This window comes from Biomphalaria glabrata, chromosome 11 (genome assembly GCF_947242115.1).
Source record: "Biomphalaria glabrata chromosome 11, xgBioGlab47.1, whole genome shotgun sequence".
Lineage (NCBI taxonomy): Eukaryota > Metazoa > Mollusca > Gastropoda > Planorbidae > Biomphalaria > Biomphalaria glabrata.
The window spans coordinates 5,575,346-5,592,984 of NC_074721.1; the positions used below are offsets into that span (position 1 = coordinate 5,575,346).

General features: G+C 35.8%; 2 protein-coding genes across 3 annotated transcripts; one reads left to right on the top strand and one right to left on the bottom strand.

Annotated features, from left to right (window-relative positions):
• Positions 1-488: 488 nt before the first annotated feature.
• Positions 489-5,213, bottom strand: LOC129929010 (uncharacterized). The gene is made up of 2 exons (XM_056045731.1): positions 5,073-5,213; positions 489-3,670 (listed from the first exon to the last, which is right to left on the bottom strand). Exon 2 carries the CDS (start codon positions 3,269-3,271, stop codon positions 1,541-1,543), a length of 1,731 nt encoding a protein of 576 aa, XP_055901706.1. The 5' UTR covers positions 3,272-3,670; positions 5,073-5,213; the 3' UTR covers positions 489-1,540.
• A 2,468-nt stretch (positions 5,214-7,681) lies between these two features.
• Positions 7,682-15,099, top strand: LOC106075153 (uncharacterized). Of its 2 annotated transcripts, XM_056004921.1 has the most exons (3): positions 7,682-7,885; positions 9,698-9,865; positions 12,373-15,099. In XM_056004921.1, the coding sequence occupies exons 2-3, from the start codon at positions 9,732-9,734 to the stop codon at positions 14,273-14,275; spliced, it is 2,037 nt and encodes a 678-aa protein (XP_055860896.1). In that variant the 5' UTR covers positions 7,682-7,885; positions 9,698-9,731; the 3' UTR covers positions 14,276-15,099. The 2 variants fall into 2 exon arrangements, with proteins under 2 accessions (XP_055860896.1, XP_055860897.1); XM_056004922.1 differs by lacking the exon at positions 9,698-9,865 and having other exon boundaries at positions 7,685-7,885.
• Positions 15,100-17,639: the final 2,540 nt, after the last annotated feature.

Consider the following 17,639-nt stretch of genomic DNA (forward strand, 5'->3'; position numbering starts at 1 on the left):
TGTCCAGCGTAACTGTCGTACCATAAGAAGTTCCTGTTTACTGTCCATACCGGAGTTCATAAGGACATCGCTGTAGTGCGGTCTTGCCACCGTATGTCCATGATGGAGCGCAAGCATCTTTGGTGAAAGCGCTCAAGTAGTCTTACTTGCTTTCTATATAGTGTCCATGTCTCAGAGCCATATAGAAGGGTTGAGAGAACCACCGCCTGGTAGACAATGATTTTTGTAGGCAGGCGGAGCTATTTATTCCGCCAAACTCTCACCTGAAGGCGTGCAAAAACGCTACTGGCCCAGGCCAGACGGTTATCAACTTCCTTTGAAAGTAACATGTAGATAACAAGAAAAACATAAAAAAATATTTTGTTTTTAAAAGACAATGTCTAATGCCTCCTTTACACATTTCATAGAGCGATTGTGTTTTTTTCTTAAAGATTAATGAATGTTAGATTAAAAAAAAAACAATGAAACAGTTTTCTACCCTGCCCCCTCTCCATTTCTCTCCGATAAAGAATCATGATTAAGCGAATGGTGGTAATGTCACAGCCTTCTGGGATACCACCTGCAACTATCACTTTCTCTGTTGGATCGTCGGGGCATCATACATGACTGACTTTTGCCTTGGATAGAACCTCTTCCAATGGCAGGCCCGTCCAGTCTTTTACGTTGTCCCCCCGTCGCTTTCTCTGTCTGCATCTTCTTCTTTTTCCTGGTACTGTTCCCTGAAGGAAGGTCTTTGCATGCCCCGAAGACATTGTAATATGGCCATATAGTTTTACTGTATTTGTGTTTTTAACAATTGTTAGCATGAAATCGTGGGGTCCAATCGCAGGCACTTATCTCTTCGTATGCGTTCTTTAAATGTGATACCTAGGATCCTTCTGTAGCATCTCAGTTCCAGTGCTAGGACCCTCATCTCTTCAACTTAAATATAATTACTGTAGTAGATTGGACCCAAAGACCTTAAGACTGCTAAATGTTTGGTATTAAGTCGTCATCATATACATAATGGAGGTTTGTCTGATGTGATTGTCAAGGCCAAGGAAGCTCTAGAAAAGGTATAGTTCCTGGTTGAATTACATTGAAAACTCCAGACATGTAATCATGGGAACATTTTCGATGATGTTGAAAGAGAAGTTAAAACAAAAATGGTTGAGATAAATATTCCTATTTTATGTTAACCAAGTAGTTGATGAAATAATGGTAATTAATTAACTTTGTTTGATATCGAAACAAAAAAGGGAAATACATCTTACAGTATTAAGAAATATGAGTGTACATGTGGAGTTCTCTCCTTGAGATAACCTTTTTTTCTTCTTCTTCAATGTATATATAATATTTTATTTGTCATTTCTAGAAAGACAGGCTAATCTAATCAAGAAACATCATAAAGGTGGAGAGACTACCAGAGCATAATGTGTTTTATGACTTGCTACGATTAAACTTCCGGGGGCACATTTCTCATTAACTGCATTGTTTAAGCATTACAGAACTGCTTATCTTATCTTATATAATACAGACGTTGCTTCAAAAAAGAAGATGATTACGTCCTACTGCTTGGTGGATAGTCGTACACTTCTTCAAGGCTGTCGTGTGCTGTCGAGTATGTGTTTGAAGAATCCAAGTTGGCGATCTCTGGTACAATTATGTCTTCATCCCCTTTACTACAAAATGGTTTAGTCAAAGTGGAATTATTTACAGTGGTACAAGCCTGTATATCATTGTACTGCATAGATAATCTGATTAGTTTTACATTGACATAGTCGTGGTTCAATAAATCAGATTTGTCTTCAAGCTCATTGAGTGCAGTATCACTAGGAAAATGTCCATCTTTTCTAGTGTCTATTTGGGAGTTGGTGGGCACCTCACATTTTCTTAATACAACATTAACATCAGATAAGGTCGCTTCTTTAAACTGCATTTCAGATAATTTCTCTGGTGAAAGATCGTTTGTAGAAAAATTGCTTTGCATGATTCCATCTGACGCTTCTGCAGAGCAGACACCCAGAACAGAATTTGCAGACACCTTTGAAGAAGGCTCAGTACCATGTATACTATTTGTTTCAGTATTATCATTTAAAATAGGCTGACTTGCTTCAGTTCGTAAAGTCTTGTTAACATTCTTACAACCCTGTAAGCTTATATGTGGAGCCTGTCTACTTTGTTCATTCAATGAGGCATTTCTTACCTCTTCAGTGGATCGCGGAATGGCATAAGTATCAGAATCATCACCAGTTCTATTTGTGCTCAGACCATCTTTACAATGGATAGTTTTATCCACAATTGTTTCAAAGCCGCTCTGCAAACTGGGCTGATTTAAATTTTTTGAATAGAAACAGTTTGTAGACAACTCGTTGGAACGTGGGATGACATAAATATCGGATTTGTCGCCAGCTTTATTTACGCTCAAGCCATCTTTACTATGAATAGTTGTATCAACAATGGCTTCAAAGCCGCACTGCAGACTGGGCTTATTTTGAGTTTTTGTAGACAACTCGTTGGAACGTGGGATGTCATAAATATCTGATTCTTCCTCAGCTTCATTGCGGATAGGACTAAGTTTGCTTTGAATATTTTTTTGTGGCGAATTCTCTTTTCCTTCAAGGTGGAGATGTAAGCAAGGCTTATTTTGTGGTTCTGTTGGCCTCTTTACTAAAGCATTTGAAAACGCTCCAGCTGTACTCGGAACATCATAAATCTCTGAGAAATTTGTCTCTGTACTGTGTAGATTCGTATTGAGACTACTATGAATGTCGCATAAAGAATGAGCAACTGAGTTTACTGTCTCTTGCCGGGTAAGAGATACAGAAGAAGAATCGTTTAGGCTCGAGATTTCTAGCTTTGAAGACAATGCTCCCAGACACTCTGTTGAATAAATCGATGATTGAACTGTATTGATTGGAGTCATATAGTGATTAGTCTCACAGCAGTCAGCGGGTGTCTTTACAATGATATATTCTTGATCGCTTGGTTTTAAGTCATCAGTGGCTAAGGTTTTGAGATGACAACCGCTGGCGATATTACTAAGCTCGTAGAAAGACTCCTCTGCCTTAATTTCATAATGTTGATGTATAGTCACCACTTGCTCAGTTGTTGACGCGCTACTTTCATTGGTGTAGATATGGCGAAAACTTGTTACACGGGCTGTGCTCTGGCCTTCGTTTGTTCTCCATAACAGTTTACCATTACGACACATCCATACTATTAAAACCACAGCCATTACTACCAACAGAACTCCAACGCCCAACACTGATCCTACAATCTCAAAGTCCATTGTATTTCTTGCTAGTTAAATACGTCGAATAACTATGCACATGTATATAACAGCATTATATGTTATATGCACATAGCTGATTATATATTACATGCATCTAGCTGATTACATGTATAGAGCTGGTTACATGTATAGAGCTGCATTTTATGTTATTGGGATGTAGTTAAAGTTCTTAATTCTATGTCACAAAAGCTAGGGACACTCCATTTCTTTGACATCTCTGTAATTGATACAATCACTTCCTTATAATAAACTGTGCATTTAATTGCTTGAGTGGTCTTTACACTCAGACTTTCAAATTTATTTATGAAATGCAAATGTTCAAACATTGGTGACAATACTGGTGTTGACAATATAGAGTCTATTTTCAGTAGCTCAACTCAAGAAAACATTAAGAAACTGAAACAGACACAAAATAGAACAGTGAGATTCATAACAAACGAATATTCACATTTGACTAGAGTAACACCTTTAGTAAAATCACTAAATTTAGAAAGTCTTCAGGACAGAAGACTCAAAAGTAAAGTAGCAATTATACATAAAACACTGAACCATAATCTTCAAATACAAAACCGAAATCTAATAAAATACTCAGAAAGACACAAAGATAAAGGCACATCCCTCGTTCCATATGGTGCTAAAACAAATTTGTACAAATACTCCTTCTTCCCTAGTGCTATTAGAACATGGAATGGGTTGCCTGAGCTAGCCAGGAAAACCAGTGACTTGGCAGAATTTAGGTCATTGGTTTATAAGCATTAATAACTGCAGGACGCAAAGGACGTAATCATATTCTTTATTTGAAGTAACGTCTGTATTATATAAGATAAGACAAGAAGAAGTGTCTAGCAATGATTGTATGTCTGAGATATTAAGAAGAAAAAAGAAATGTTAATACTTTTTATCGTTTGTCTTAATGGTAAAATAATCGACGCGTACTTCATTCATCTTTCGAAAACATTACTGAAATAGTATTTAAAAATGGCTTACAATATAAATACATTAAATCGTTAGCCATAATACAATCTCACAAGCAGTATATTTTAAGTATGATATAAAGGTAAAGTATTTTGTTTCTTGGTCCTGAGATCATCTGAAAAAAATGGAGTTCTTTAGTCAAGAATGACCTAAAGGTTTTACAAGAGAAATAACTAAGAAATCAAAATAAAAGAATTGATTATTATTTAGCAAGAAAAGTTGTTGATTAATTGTGGGACAAACGTTGTAGGATTTGGAGTAGTAAAAAAAAGTTAAGTTTCTCTTTGGCTTTAAAACCTGGTGTACTGGGTTCAAATCTCGTTGAAGACTGGTGTTTTAAATTTCGGGATTTATAGGTCCCACTCAGCTCTAATGTGTTCCTGACTTTAGTTGGGGAAAGTAAAGGGCTACGTGCTGGCCACATGTCACATTGCTCCTTGACCGTTGACCAAAGAAACAGGTGACCTCAACATCATCTGCCCCATAGATCGCAAGATCTGAAAGGGAAACTTTACATTTTTTTTACGAAGTGTGGTTAAATTGGAGGAAAAGAAAAGAGTAGAAAAATATCTTTAAATAATAGATTTTTAGTATACATGTGATTATAAAAAAATAATTAAACATATTCTACTTACTTGGTAAAGAATGTAAAAATAAAAGTAATTAAACATATTCTACTTACTTGGTAAAGAATGTAAAAATAAAAGTAATTAAACATATTCTACTTACTTGGTAAAGAATGTAAAAATAAAAGTAATTAAACATATTCTACTTACTTGGTAAAGAATGTAAAAATAAAAGTAACTAAACATATTCTACTTACTTGGTAAAGAATGTAAGTTAAAACTGACAACAATTATAAAAGCACCAGTCTAGTAAACTCCCGATTCAATATAAGTACATGTACATTACTACATAGCTGGATGTGATGTGTCAATCAGTTGGTACCTATTCCAGCAACTGATAGCGATTGTTAGTTAGGGCCTTTTAATATCAACAATCTTCATACGGGACAAAACAGGAAGCTTTAATGCATTAAAATTTGTCGTTGATTGCAATTTTATCCCCTCCTCATTCAATTAATCATTTATTATCGACATGATTAACATAATTGTTTTTTTTTATTTCCTGATTAAACTTGATTTGTTCAAATTTTTCTTAAGAAAAAAAAAGCTACTAGAATTCGTGAAACGTTATATTTAGAATTTTGAAAGTATGAACATTTAAATACATGAATTATTCTAGAGATCCTAGCAATGGAAGCGTGGTCGAGAGACTTGGCTTGGCTACCTATGAAGGCGGCTCGAGGTTCGACACCCAACTGGAGCAGAGTTGTGTTTACTGAGCGTCTAAAGCAGCACGGAAAATCTTCTCTCAGATACCCCTTCTCCCCACAGGTCCACAAATGAGATTGGACCATAGCGCTCAGAGCATGCTATAAGCATAAATGTAGCGCTATATAAAAGCTATATAAAATCTGTAATTTATTTTATGGAAACTAGGAATTAGGCGCGAAAAGCTATTTGTTTCGTAGAAACATAACATGTTTTGCTTAGAGACTGTCTTGGACTTTTAAAAACAAGACTATGATTTAGAATGTGTAGCGAAACGTAAACAGAAGACTTTGTGTAGCTCTAGAGCAGTGGCCTTCAACCTTTTTTGACCTTTTTTGTATTCTGTCAGACGACCACATTGCCATTGCGATCTTCTTTGGTGAGCTTAGATTAGGACGGAGTTACAGAGGTGCCTCCATTCAGGCGCCGTTTCGCCCTCACTGGCATAGAAGAAAGTACCTGAAAGGATTCTCTGGCAGCAGATTGCCTCTGAGAGTGACAGTTAAAAAGTTCTAACAAAAGCTGCGGAACAAACATTCGAGCCATTATAGAAGACGGGCGCAAAAGACGGAAAGAAAAAAAAAACTGAAATAGACCGCCAGCAGACAACGGCTTTGTCTGTACCAAATTCGGGAAAATATGCAGGTCGCAACTGGGTTTGCGTAATTATGTGAAACACTGCACTCAGTCGTAATCTTCGGAATTGAAGGCACTGCCAATATTATTATTATACAAAAAATATGTCAAATAATTTGCAGTGATCACACACAAAAATTAATCTCATTGTCATGACTTCTTTCAAATCCTAAAAATAATCCCCTTTTAAATTTTTGAATATTGGGCCTACTGTTTTTTAGGATCAATTGAAAATTTAGTTTTATTTTTTAATATAAACATTATCATTGCTGAATTCACTACAAAAAGAAATTAAGCTGATGGGAACCTTGTGCCTCCTGCAGTCTGAGAATATTAGAAACGTCAAGCTTTAAATTTAGCCAAAGCAAGGCGAAGTCTTCTCTAGTCTCTATATCCAGTCTATTTCTTTGTTTATTCATTAAATTTGTTACCCACTTAATCTAGGTTTACGGTGTATTTTGATGGAAAAGCTAAAACATAATTCCATTTTCGACCACTGAAACATTTTAATTCAACCACATCTCTGTTGTGCCTCCAGGGGCGTAGCTAGGAATTTTCCATCGTTTAGGGGCCAAGGGGGGCTTGAACTCATTGAGCCCACTGCATTTTGCGTAATATTTAATTAATAAAAAAACACTCAATTGGGAATCCCTCAAGTGGGGGCCTGGGGGGATTTTCAAAGTCCCCCCTACTTCCCCCCACCCTGGCTACGCCACTGTGTGCCTCCTATGTTTACATTTTTTTTTACTGAAGACATAATTTTGTAAATCTATTTTTTCCTGCTAATCAATTGGAACATCAGTAACAGATGTTTAATAGTTGTCATTTATATTAATTATTTTTTTTTTTAATTTTAGAAGCGAATCTTAATTTCTCATAGAGCATTCTTATGTGAATCGCATAGATATCGTTGTCCTTAGGCAGTAATTCATTTGTCAACAAACAAGTTATGTGAGATTGTAAAACTCTTTAAAGTAGATTTAATATCTCGATAAAAAAAAAGATATAATCAATTAAAGTACATTTCTTTCCTAGCAGTCGGAGGTTGGTTTCATTCACCAATAAGGGTAAAATCAATCCAGAAATCCTTTTCCAACTTCACCCACCTCCCCCCCCCCAACCTATTCTCCCAAATGGTCCTGATAAGTGATAGGATCATAATGTATGGTAAGGTAAAAGCATGAAATTGCGCTAAACATAAATTATTTGTAAAAATATTATCATATCTCAAAGATTTATTGTTGTTGGTATAGATGTATTACAAATTTATCTACATGACTGATCGTTTGTGTAATCTCAGTCCGTCTACGCTGTAAGTATTTTTAAAAATGTTTTTCTGGTTTAAATTCAGCTTTAAGCACAAGGGCAAAAATTAGGACAACAATTAAACATGCCTATTTTTTTTTAAATCTGTATCTGCTGGCCGCAGTTCAGCTACAATCATATGAGCGTGACCTATTTTGTTGCGTCAAACCAGGAAGACTATTATAAGAATGCACATTTAAAATAGTTTCTTTACGAGTTATTTCCTATATTAGTTGAGTTATACTTTTTCCAAAGCTTAATAGCAAAGCTATTAGGAAATTATCCTAGCTGTAAAGTGAAATTAGTAGTTCACTAAATGCACTTTCATAACTACTGAAGTGAAGGACTATTATTACACAAGGTAAGTATTTGTTTCATAGTTATTGATGAACAAAATGATACAATGCATTCTTGCGTGTCAGTACTGTGGTGCTGGGTTTATTTAATTTTAATTATACATTTCATTAGGCCCTTTACTCTACTACGAGCTTTTCGTGTATATATATATATATATATATATATATATGTGTGTGTGTGTGTGGTACTTTTTTGTAAAAAAAATAGGTGCGGTACTCAGTGATTAGGTGCCGGGCGGTACTCATTAGTTGATTGCCTAACTTTTAACTACTAGAAATTAATAATATACGTTAAAATACAAGAAAAGTAATAATTTTGTCCAAAAGGTGCCGGTAAGCCGTACCGGTGCGCACCGTCACAAAAAAAGCCCTGTATTGATACATATATATATATATATATATATATATATATATATATATAGATAGATAGATAGATATAGATAGATAGATAGATAGATAGATAGATAGATAAAGATACATGTATGTAGGGCCGGTCCTAGAGACTGCGGGGCCCTATGCGAAACGGATTGCGCGGGGCCTAGTCTGAGTAGGGATAAGGATAATAAGAAAATTAAGATTTTTTTTTTTGAAATAAATTCCTTTTTGCATTTTATTCGTATTTTTCTAAGTGCAAAATCAAATTAACTTTACGGGCCATCTACATTAGGACAGAAGGTAGATTTTCAACATAAAACCGATAAACATTCAGATCTGCCTTTTAGATTTACTATCGACTATCAAAATATCGCTTTTGATTTTTTTAAGAGATCGAGAAAGATTTATATCTATATTTGTATGCCAGTGACTATTACAGTAATTTAAGTATTGGAACTTACTGTTTTGGTTAAAATTCGCCCTATTACTTTTATTAATGAAAGCTGACAATGCCTTTTTTTATCGCTAATATGATTGGCGTTTTCCATATTGAATGACACACCAAAATTACAATTTTGTCTATTTTTCAGGATATGTTTTGAATTTTCAGAATATTTTAATAATTTCAGGAGATTTTCATGACTTTTTTTTCGTATACTTTGCAATTTCAGGAGATTTCCTGGAGCTCCTGGAAAATCAGGAGACCGCGAAAACCTTGTTATAAGTTAAAATGGTTTAATTTAATAATTTACTACTAGAGTTAGCGCGGGGCCCACTGCGGCCGCATAGGTTGCAGTGCCCTAATACCGGCCCTGTATGCATGTCTTTGCTAGGTTACGGCAAATCCCAAAACAGGCCAAAGCCCGATTTGGCAGGCCTATTCACGAACTGGCCATTTCATTTCACTTTGACCAGTTAATGCGCGAATTGGCGGCCAGTAGGCAATTAAAAATTTTTTAACACGAAATTTCTCCCACACCTTTTCACGGATCAAGATGAAATGTTTTCACAATTATTTATTGGCATAGCCAAACAATGAATAAAAAATAAAACAATTAGTCAATTAATTATTGGTAATTAATTATTTTATTTGATAATAAAAAGGGAAATTATAGATTTGGCTAAATAAATAGGGTTTTGTCCCCTTAGATAATTGTACACGTTGTTTCTCCTACACCCATTCTCAGATGAAGTTGAAACTGTAAACAATTATCTATTGGATCTAAAAAAAAATGAATCAATTAAAACATTAAGAAATAAGTCAAAAAAGTATTGGTAATTAATTATTTTGTTTGATATAAAAAAAGGAAATAAGTTCTACATTATTGAGAGATATAGTTGTAAATGTGGAGGTATTCCCCTTTTAAAAAGCTTTCTTTAAAGAAGTTATTATATATATATATTTCCTTTTTACTATATTAACTTTTGTATGACTTCTTAAGCTCTTCACTGGAACTATTATCAAGCAAGTAACACATGATGAGCAAGCAGCTTCAGCTGTGTCTCGCTTTCGTCATTATGATTTCTAATGTCAACATGTTTGCAGTGATGAGAGTTAAATGGTTGTCTTTTCCTTACGACGTCTTTTTCAATAGTTCAATGTTCCAAAGGTAACGCTTAAAACGCCCATAGCATGGCATATCTAAACCTTTTTTTAGCTATTTCGTTATTCGAACCAAATGTTTTGCATTTGGACTATCAGTTGTAGGGCCTACATGTGTCAAGGAATCAGTGAATCATAATATAATTCACTATATTAATCATAATAAGGCTTGTCTTCAAGTCCGAAGATTAATGAGGAATGCAGTATTTCCCGTGCTAAGCAGCCCCAGCTGTGACCTACAAAATTTGCCACTCCTAACGCAGGCATAACCATTGTCCGCCGGTGGTCGATTTAGATTTTTTTCCCGCATTCTACGTCTGTGTAGTGTGCTGACATTCCAGCAGGCGATTTTTAGATGTATTCTTATATTGACTCTGTTGCGGCTACTCATTTGTGGGCTAGCTATATAAAATACTGTATAGCCTCCAGCTTGCGCAAAGTATTTTTAAAGAGATAATTGGCTCGCGCAGACACTAAATGCGGTCAGTCCAATGTAGCACAGAAGTCTGAGCCGGCCGTGAACAACAGATAATCGTAGGTTTTAAATCGGAGTATCCGTCTTCTAGACTAGATGCTGACCAAGGCTTTAGAGCTCAGTCTGCCCCAGAGGAGTAGTGAGGGGGACGAGGGGGCACGATGCCCCGGGCGCCATCCTCAGGGGGGGGGGAGCGCCACACGCACAGAGGTGGCAAGAAATAAAATTATTGTAGATAATTTAGTAAGGAAATATATTGTAAGGTTATTTGTATTATTTTATTATTAAATAACTTTTATTTATAATCCTATATTTCTATGTGATGTTCATAGAAAATGGGGGGGGGGGAGGGGCAATAAAGTTTTTCGCCCCTGGCTTGCCCATAGGCCAAATTTCCAGTTTTAGGTAAGATTCAATACCACAATAGAGCCTATTATAGCTAGATCTATGTCGAGACTCCGAAAACTTGGCGTAGAAGGTAAATGGGACATATTGCGCCGATTTACCTTAATACAAGAAAATTAAACTATACAAAGTACATACAAGTTGAATGAGGTCACAATATTCCATAAGAAGCAATCAACAAATATTAAACTGCAACATTTGAGACAAATACTAGGCTTATGACAAACTGTAATTCCTAACCATGTCCGGAATGTGGAACGATTCTATTGGGTCCCCAAAGCGTAAGCCAAAAGTGCTAAATATCAAAATTGGTAACGATGAAAGTGGTAAGAACATGAATGGAATTGAGAATCACGATTAACTAAACATGACAAGGACCCTAAATTGAACATGACTTGACGTCATGGTTGCTAAGTAAATACAAAAATGAATTTAGCTCTATTTTGAACAGTTGGCTGAGCAGTAAAGCGTTTCTCTTTCAAACCGGGGTCCCGGGTTCGCATTGTGGTGAAGACTGGGATTTTTACTTTCGGGATCTTTAGGGCGCCTCTGAGTTCACCCAGCTCTAATGGGAACCTAACTTTAGTTGGGGACAGTTAATGCGGTTGATTGTTGTGCTGGGGGTACAATGACACCCTCGTTAACCGTTGGCAACAGAAACAGATAACCTTTATATCATCTGTCCCCATAGATCGCAAGGTCTGAAAGATGAACTTTACTTTTTACTTTTCGTTGGTAAGTTGATCTTGGTGTCAAATCTTCTTTATAACTGCCAGTTCAAAGTTGTTCATCCATGTTATTTATTTTGTACAGTAATCGGAAGAGCTCATAACATTTGACTTTCCCCTGACAGCACATCACCGAGGTGGAGGAAGTCTAGGCGTTAACAAACTATTATAGTGCAGTGAAGATCAGGTCACTGTCCAGTGAAATATTTCTTTGCATGTGTCAGGCCAAACTTCGACTCACGGTGCCCCGATGCTGGGAGGAAAAGGAAACCATTTCTGGTTCGCTTTTCGAATGCTGGACAAGTCTGTGTAGTTACAAGTGCTGACCTGCGTACATACGCATAATGGCCTGATTTCTTTTTAAGGGTTTTCAAGAGAGAATTTGAGCGCTTCAAGTTCTCACTCAAATTGAGTTTTCATGGTGATCATGATGAGTGTATGTTTCGTAGTCTGTGCTCAAAGTCGTTTGAGGTTTAAATTGCATTGCGATTCAAAGTAAGAGTTTGGTGATATCTGGGGCAGAGTTACAAAATAAGTTAAAGAAAATATTTAGTAATTTTAATGCTTTGAATGTACACGTTCTTTTTTTGTTTGTTACAGCAAACATTTTCAATATAAACATCTCTGGATTGCATTCACTAATGCATTCCTATATACATCCTTACAATGGCGTTTTTTAAAAGTATTAACAGATGACATACTTTGAATTAAGAAAGCTATCTTTTAATAGTTATAATTATTTAAGAAATATTGTAGAATAAAAATATAGCAAATAGCTGGTATTTAAATAAATTCTTTAACTAGAACATACTACAAGATAGGACAAGATGTAAATGAACAAAAATAATACATTTTTTTATATAACAATTATATCACTTATAACTTAAATGTGTCTTATAATTTCAGAGTTTTGGAATGTTTGAAAAGTAAAAAAACAGAATTGTGTGAGATTCAAACATCTAAACAAGACGGTCAATACGAAGTTATATCAACTAATAAAAAAATATCAAGGATTAGAAATGTCGATTTAAGAAATACATCATTTGAATGTACCTGGGACAAATTAAACTTTTTATCAACAAAATCACTAGGATGTTCACGTATGAATAAACCTGTGGAAATGCCAAAGGACAAGTGTGATTTGCCGTTTTTCTTTATAATGAAGTGGGAGACAAATGAATATTTTGATGACGTGTCTTTATACAACTGTTCATTGGGGTCGGAGTTATTCGCCTATTCAACAAAGCGTCTAACAACAACAATAACAACAACAAGATCTAATGTCACGCTTACATATACACCATCTGAAGGCGATTTAACGGATTCTACTTTGACATACAATAACGATACCACATCTAATTATCAAACGTCAGTTACTATCTTAGAAACCAAAACTAATGACCAAAGGCCAGAAAGTATCACTTTTCAACCACGCGAACCATCAAAAACATTAAGAATATCAGAAGAACTATCAGAATCCAATTCTTTTCATAATGCAAATGTCTTTATAATGAACAATGAAAACACCTCTATGACATCGAGTAATCAGTTAAATGTTACTAACATAACTCTCATCATAATCGGCCTTGTTGTCGGCCTCGGCCTGATAGTTTCACTAGTTATTGTATGCCTTCGATTGCGTAAAAGAAAACATACAAATAGTGAATGTAAAGATCAACCTTTAGTTCAGTACCGAGATAACTCAGAACACAATGGAAGGGCTGTGGTAAATGTGTTCTCATTTAGATCCACTAGCCCGGATGACCAATCTAAACCCTTTCCTGCAGTTGAAGAGTTATTGCACGATGACTATCTATCACTTGACGAGCCTAGTTCCGAGGTGGCGCTGTCACGGACGTCTCAACAAACCAATGCCACTCTTGTACAAACACGCTCAGAAAATAGCAAGCTAACAGAAGAAACTGTTACCCCACAACATCATGTGCAAGGCGTCTATTCAAAACTGAATGAAAACTTAAAATTAATGACCAATGTTTACGGAGACCTACTTCCTGAGAGAAATGACGCATCTTTACTGAATCATGCATATGTTTTACAAACAGAGTCTAGTGAAGAAAAACAGGGTCAATCTTTAGTTCACTATCTAGATACTTTAGAACAAAATGACAGGGTTGTAGAGAATGTGTACACATTTTATTCAACACACACGGAAGGCAATTCTAAATCTTCTCCTGCAGTTGGGGACTTATTGCAAGATAATTATGTACCAATCGACACACCAAATGCCGAGGTAGCACTGCCAACGTGTTGCAGACAAACCAATGTCTCTCTCCAAGAAACACAATCTGAAAATGAGGAAATAACAGAAGAAACTGTTACGCCACACCGTCATTTACAAGGCGTGTATTCTAAACTGAATGAAAATATAAAATTAATGACCAATGTATACGATGATCTACTACCTGCCTGCAATTCAAAGGACAAATATTTACAGTCTAATGTAAAAGCAAAGAACCCCACAGATATAACAATAAATCAAACTTGCCTTGATACTGACACAGTCTATTCTAACCAGAACATAACACAACTTGGGAATTATTACGAAGATGTTTCTGGATCTGACAGTACTATAAAGCCTCACGACAAAATCTTGACTTTACTTAAATGTGATTCTACGTGTACTACTGTAACTGGAGTAGACGCTGACCAAGACAATACAGATGGAACTATTTACTTTAACGAACACGCGAACCCGTATTCTAATCACGTCGACCATCAATCTGAACCAAGCAATAATTGCAATAATGAAAAACTAGAACCGATTTTTGGTAGTGAAGTGCAAGAATAAATGTACTCTTCACCAATTTACAGATTGTATAAACAATTAGACGAAACTGAAACCACGCAAAGTACACAAATAAAGAATCATTAAAAGGAGTGTAGCTTAACTGTGTAGCTAGAGTGGGGAAGATGCGTCAAAATTTAAAAATTCCCGAGGGCCCCCACTTGATGGGTCCTACAAATTATTGTGTCAAAAATTTTATTTACATTAACTATAAAACCAATGTCATGTTGTTGTTTTCTCTTGCTATTCATGTTTTGTTGTAAATTAGTGACCATATTGCATGTACTCTATACATTAGACTTGTATATATATATTAAGTACATTATCTCAAGTAATGATGTCGAATGTCAAAATGCAGGGGTCCCTGAAGAAGCCAAGCCCCCCTCCCCCAGGCCCTAAATACCCTGCTACGCCACTCGTCTTACTTAGATGATTAGTATTTGAAATGTAGTGATAACAAGTCTGTTAGTTAAATATAGTCACTAGAGTAATGAATATAGTAAAAGTTTTTAAATTCACCTAGCTCTTAGTCGGTTGAACAGTTGGGACACAATACATAATCTGTTGACAGTCGTTCTCTAATCCTTTCTGTCTTTTGCATTGGATAGAATTTCATTCAATGACAGGCCTGTCCATTATTTTATATTGTCTTCCCATCGCTTTCTCTGTAGATTATGAAGATGTTTCTGGATCTGACAGTATTATAATATAAACTTTTATGCTATCTTATTGTTTTCTGTTGTATAAATTGACAATTTTATAATTGCAACTTCTAAGATTCAACTAATGTTTATTAATAAAAAAAAATGTTTGGTTGCTTTTTTAAATTTCGTCCATGTCTTGAAGAAAAAGGAGGGGGGGGGGGGTTAAAGTGAAAATACAATTACTGTTAATGAAATATGTTGAGTTAAGGAAATAGAGTCCGAAGATTACTGAGGAGGAATGCAGTATTTCACATGGCTACTCAGTCCCAGCTGCGACCTACACATGCTTTACAAATGCCTGAATTGAATATTTGTGCTATTTCTATTCATGCTTTATATAGAACTAGTCGACCCGCGGCAAAGCATACGCCGCAATTTGCCGGAAGTGTTCATGTAGGCAGCGTATTGTCGAGCAGAGTGTATGACGGTGCTTCCAGTTAGTAAGAACAACGAACAGGGCGTCGCCATAGTTATCCCAATGTTCGCAAACAAAGCTTACAGCCATCTTGCGAAGTTCGGGATCAACAGTTTCGTCGATGACATTTTTCCAGAAATATGCGACTGATAGAAATAAACAGTTACCTGATGCAGGGATTTCGACTTCAATGAAAGACATATTGACTCCACGAAATATATGCGAAGCGGTGGTCATGGTTAGGAAACGAAGGGCAATAAAAAGAGGCAAAATCAAAAGAAAACTACAGAAAAAAAAACAGGCAACTATTTTAATGATAATAGAAATTAATGTGTAAAAAAAAATATAGACATAAATGTAGTCAAATATTTAGACAGCATACGCCCCCTCCCCCTTTTTTTCCCTGAGCCTCTCTCTCTGTCAACGCAAAAGTTACTACGTGGAATGGACGTAGCCAGAGGGGTTGGGGTTCAAGCCCCCCCCCAAATGAAATCCCTCCCCCCAGCAGGATGGGATCGGAGTTTAGAGACTGATTTTTTGCTTTGATTTTGTTTATTTTAGGTGATATTTTAATACCAAACGATCACTTGCCCCAACACAGCCAAAGGGGTTTTGAGTTTAAAACCCCCTACCAGGGGGGTTTGAAGTTAAATTCCCCAATTCTATAAAACAAAACAAACAAAAATGCAAACGACAATCCCCTAATTCCAAGAGCACAGATAAGGAAGATTTTGATTTCATGTGAACCAGTTGGTTACCTTAAGAGAGCTCTCCATGCTTACATGGGGCTTCAGAACGAGACAGCAGGAGGTCACTCACAAAGGCCGCGGGATGCACATTTGAGACCTAAAGAAATCCTCTGCCGAGGACAGACGTAGACGGCGAAAAGTAAATCTTAATCGACCAACAGCGGACAATGGTTATGCTTGCCATGGATGTAGCAAAATATGTAGGTCACAGCTGGGGCTGCGAAGCCACGGGAAATACTGCAATCCTCATTAATCTTCGGACTCGAATACATGCCTCATTAATGCATTCATGAATGATCGGTGGTATTTTGCGTATCTAGTATAGATTAGTTGGCTTGAGGTCAAGAAATTGGCAATTGTTGCTTGGAATTAAATAATATGTGAATTAGGTTAAGGAGATTATATAAAGATGATTACAAGTACTGTGAGTTCTTAAAGACCCATGTGAAGTTTTAAGGCATACATTTTTAAGATCTGATCATCAAAAGAAGCAGTCTAGTTTGGAGCTGAAAGTTAATGATAACTTCTAAATGATTGTTAGATAATGCAGACCAGGAAGTAAATCCACCAAATTAAAATATCTTCCTGCTCAGAAGTAGTAACAGAATGAAAGAAAGGATGTTATTTTATATTGTACTGTTCAAAAGAAGTAATAACAAGCACTTATAAAGAGGACATAGAAAATCAAGTAAACTATAAATATAAAATATTTTAAAATACTTAAAAAACAAAACAAAATAAAGATTATATTAAACGTATTTATATCAATTAGTTTTGATCAGTCAGGTAATTAAATTTTTAATTAATTTAGAGTAACAATAATAAATCCCTGCGATTACAAATATCTTTTACTTCCACCAATAGTTGTTTTTTTAACGCAATTCCGTGCATTTAGCTCTCTCAATACGCTATGATACTATCACTTATCTACACCAATTAGGAAATATATATATAATGTATTTAAAAAGCGATTACGCTAACATTAACAAGATACTCCCTTCTATATCTCCCACCTTCTTTTATATGTATAAAGAGTTGTGGAACTTGAACTTAAGCAAACACACTCATCACTTTGCCAGTGACAGGCTTATCTACACAAAGTATAATGCTATTAATGGGACTAATTCAACTTATACCACCACATCAGTCAGGTACAATTTATTTCCCTTGTTCGATATTAAACACAATAATTAATTAACCTTTTTGCTTTTTTTTTATTTGATTCTTGTTTTGTCAGGTAGAAAACATAACAGTGCACAATTTCAACTTGATCCGAGATTAGATGTGGGAGAAATCACGTGGTCCTACTTTTTACCAGACCGACTGATGTAAGATAAATAAAAATACTTTTTATAAAGACGATTCCTGCTTCATACAGCTGTCCAGCCACTGTAAGAGCGATTTTTTTGCTCTTAACAACTAATAAATACATTTTTTTTCAAAATGAACCATTTTGTTTTACTTCGCCCCATTCCCTCCAGACACACGCACACACACGC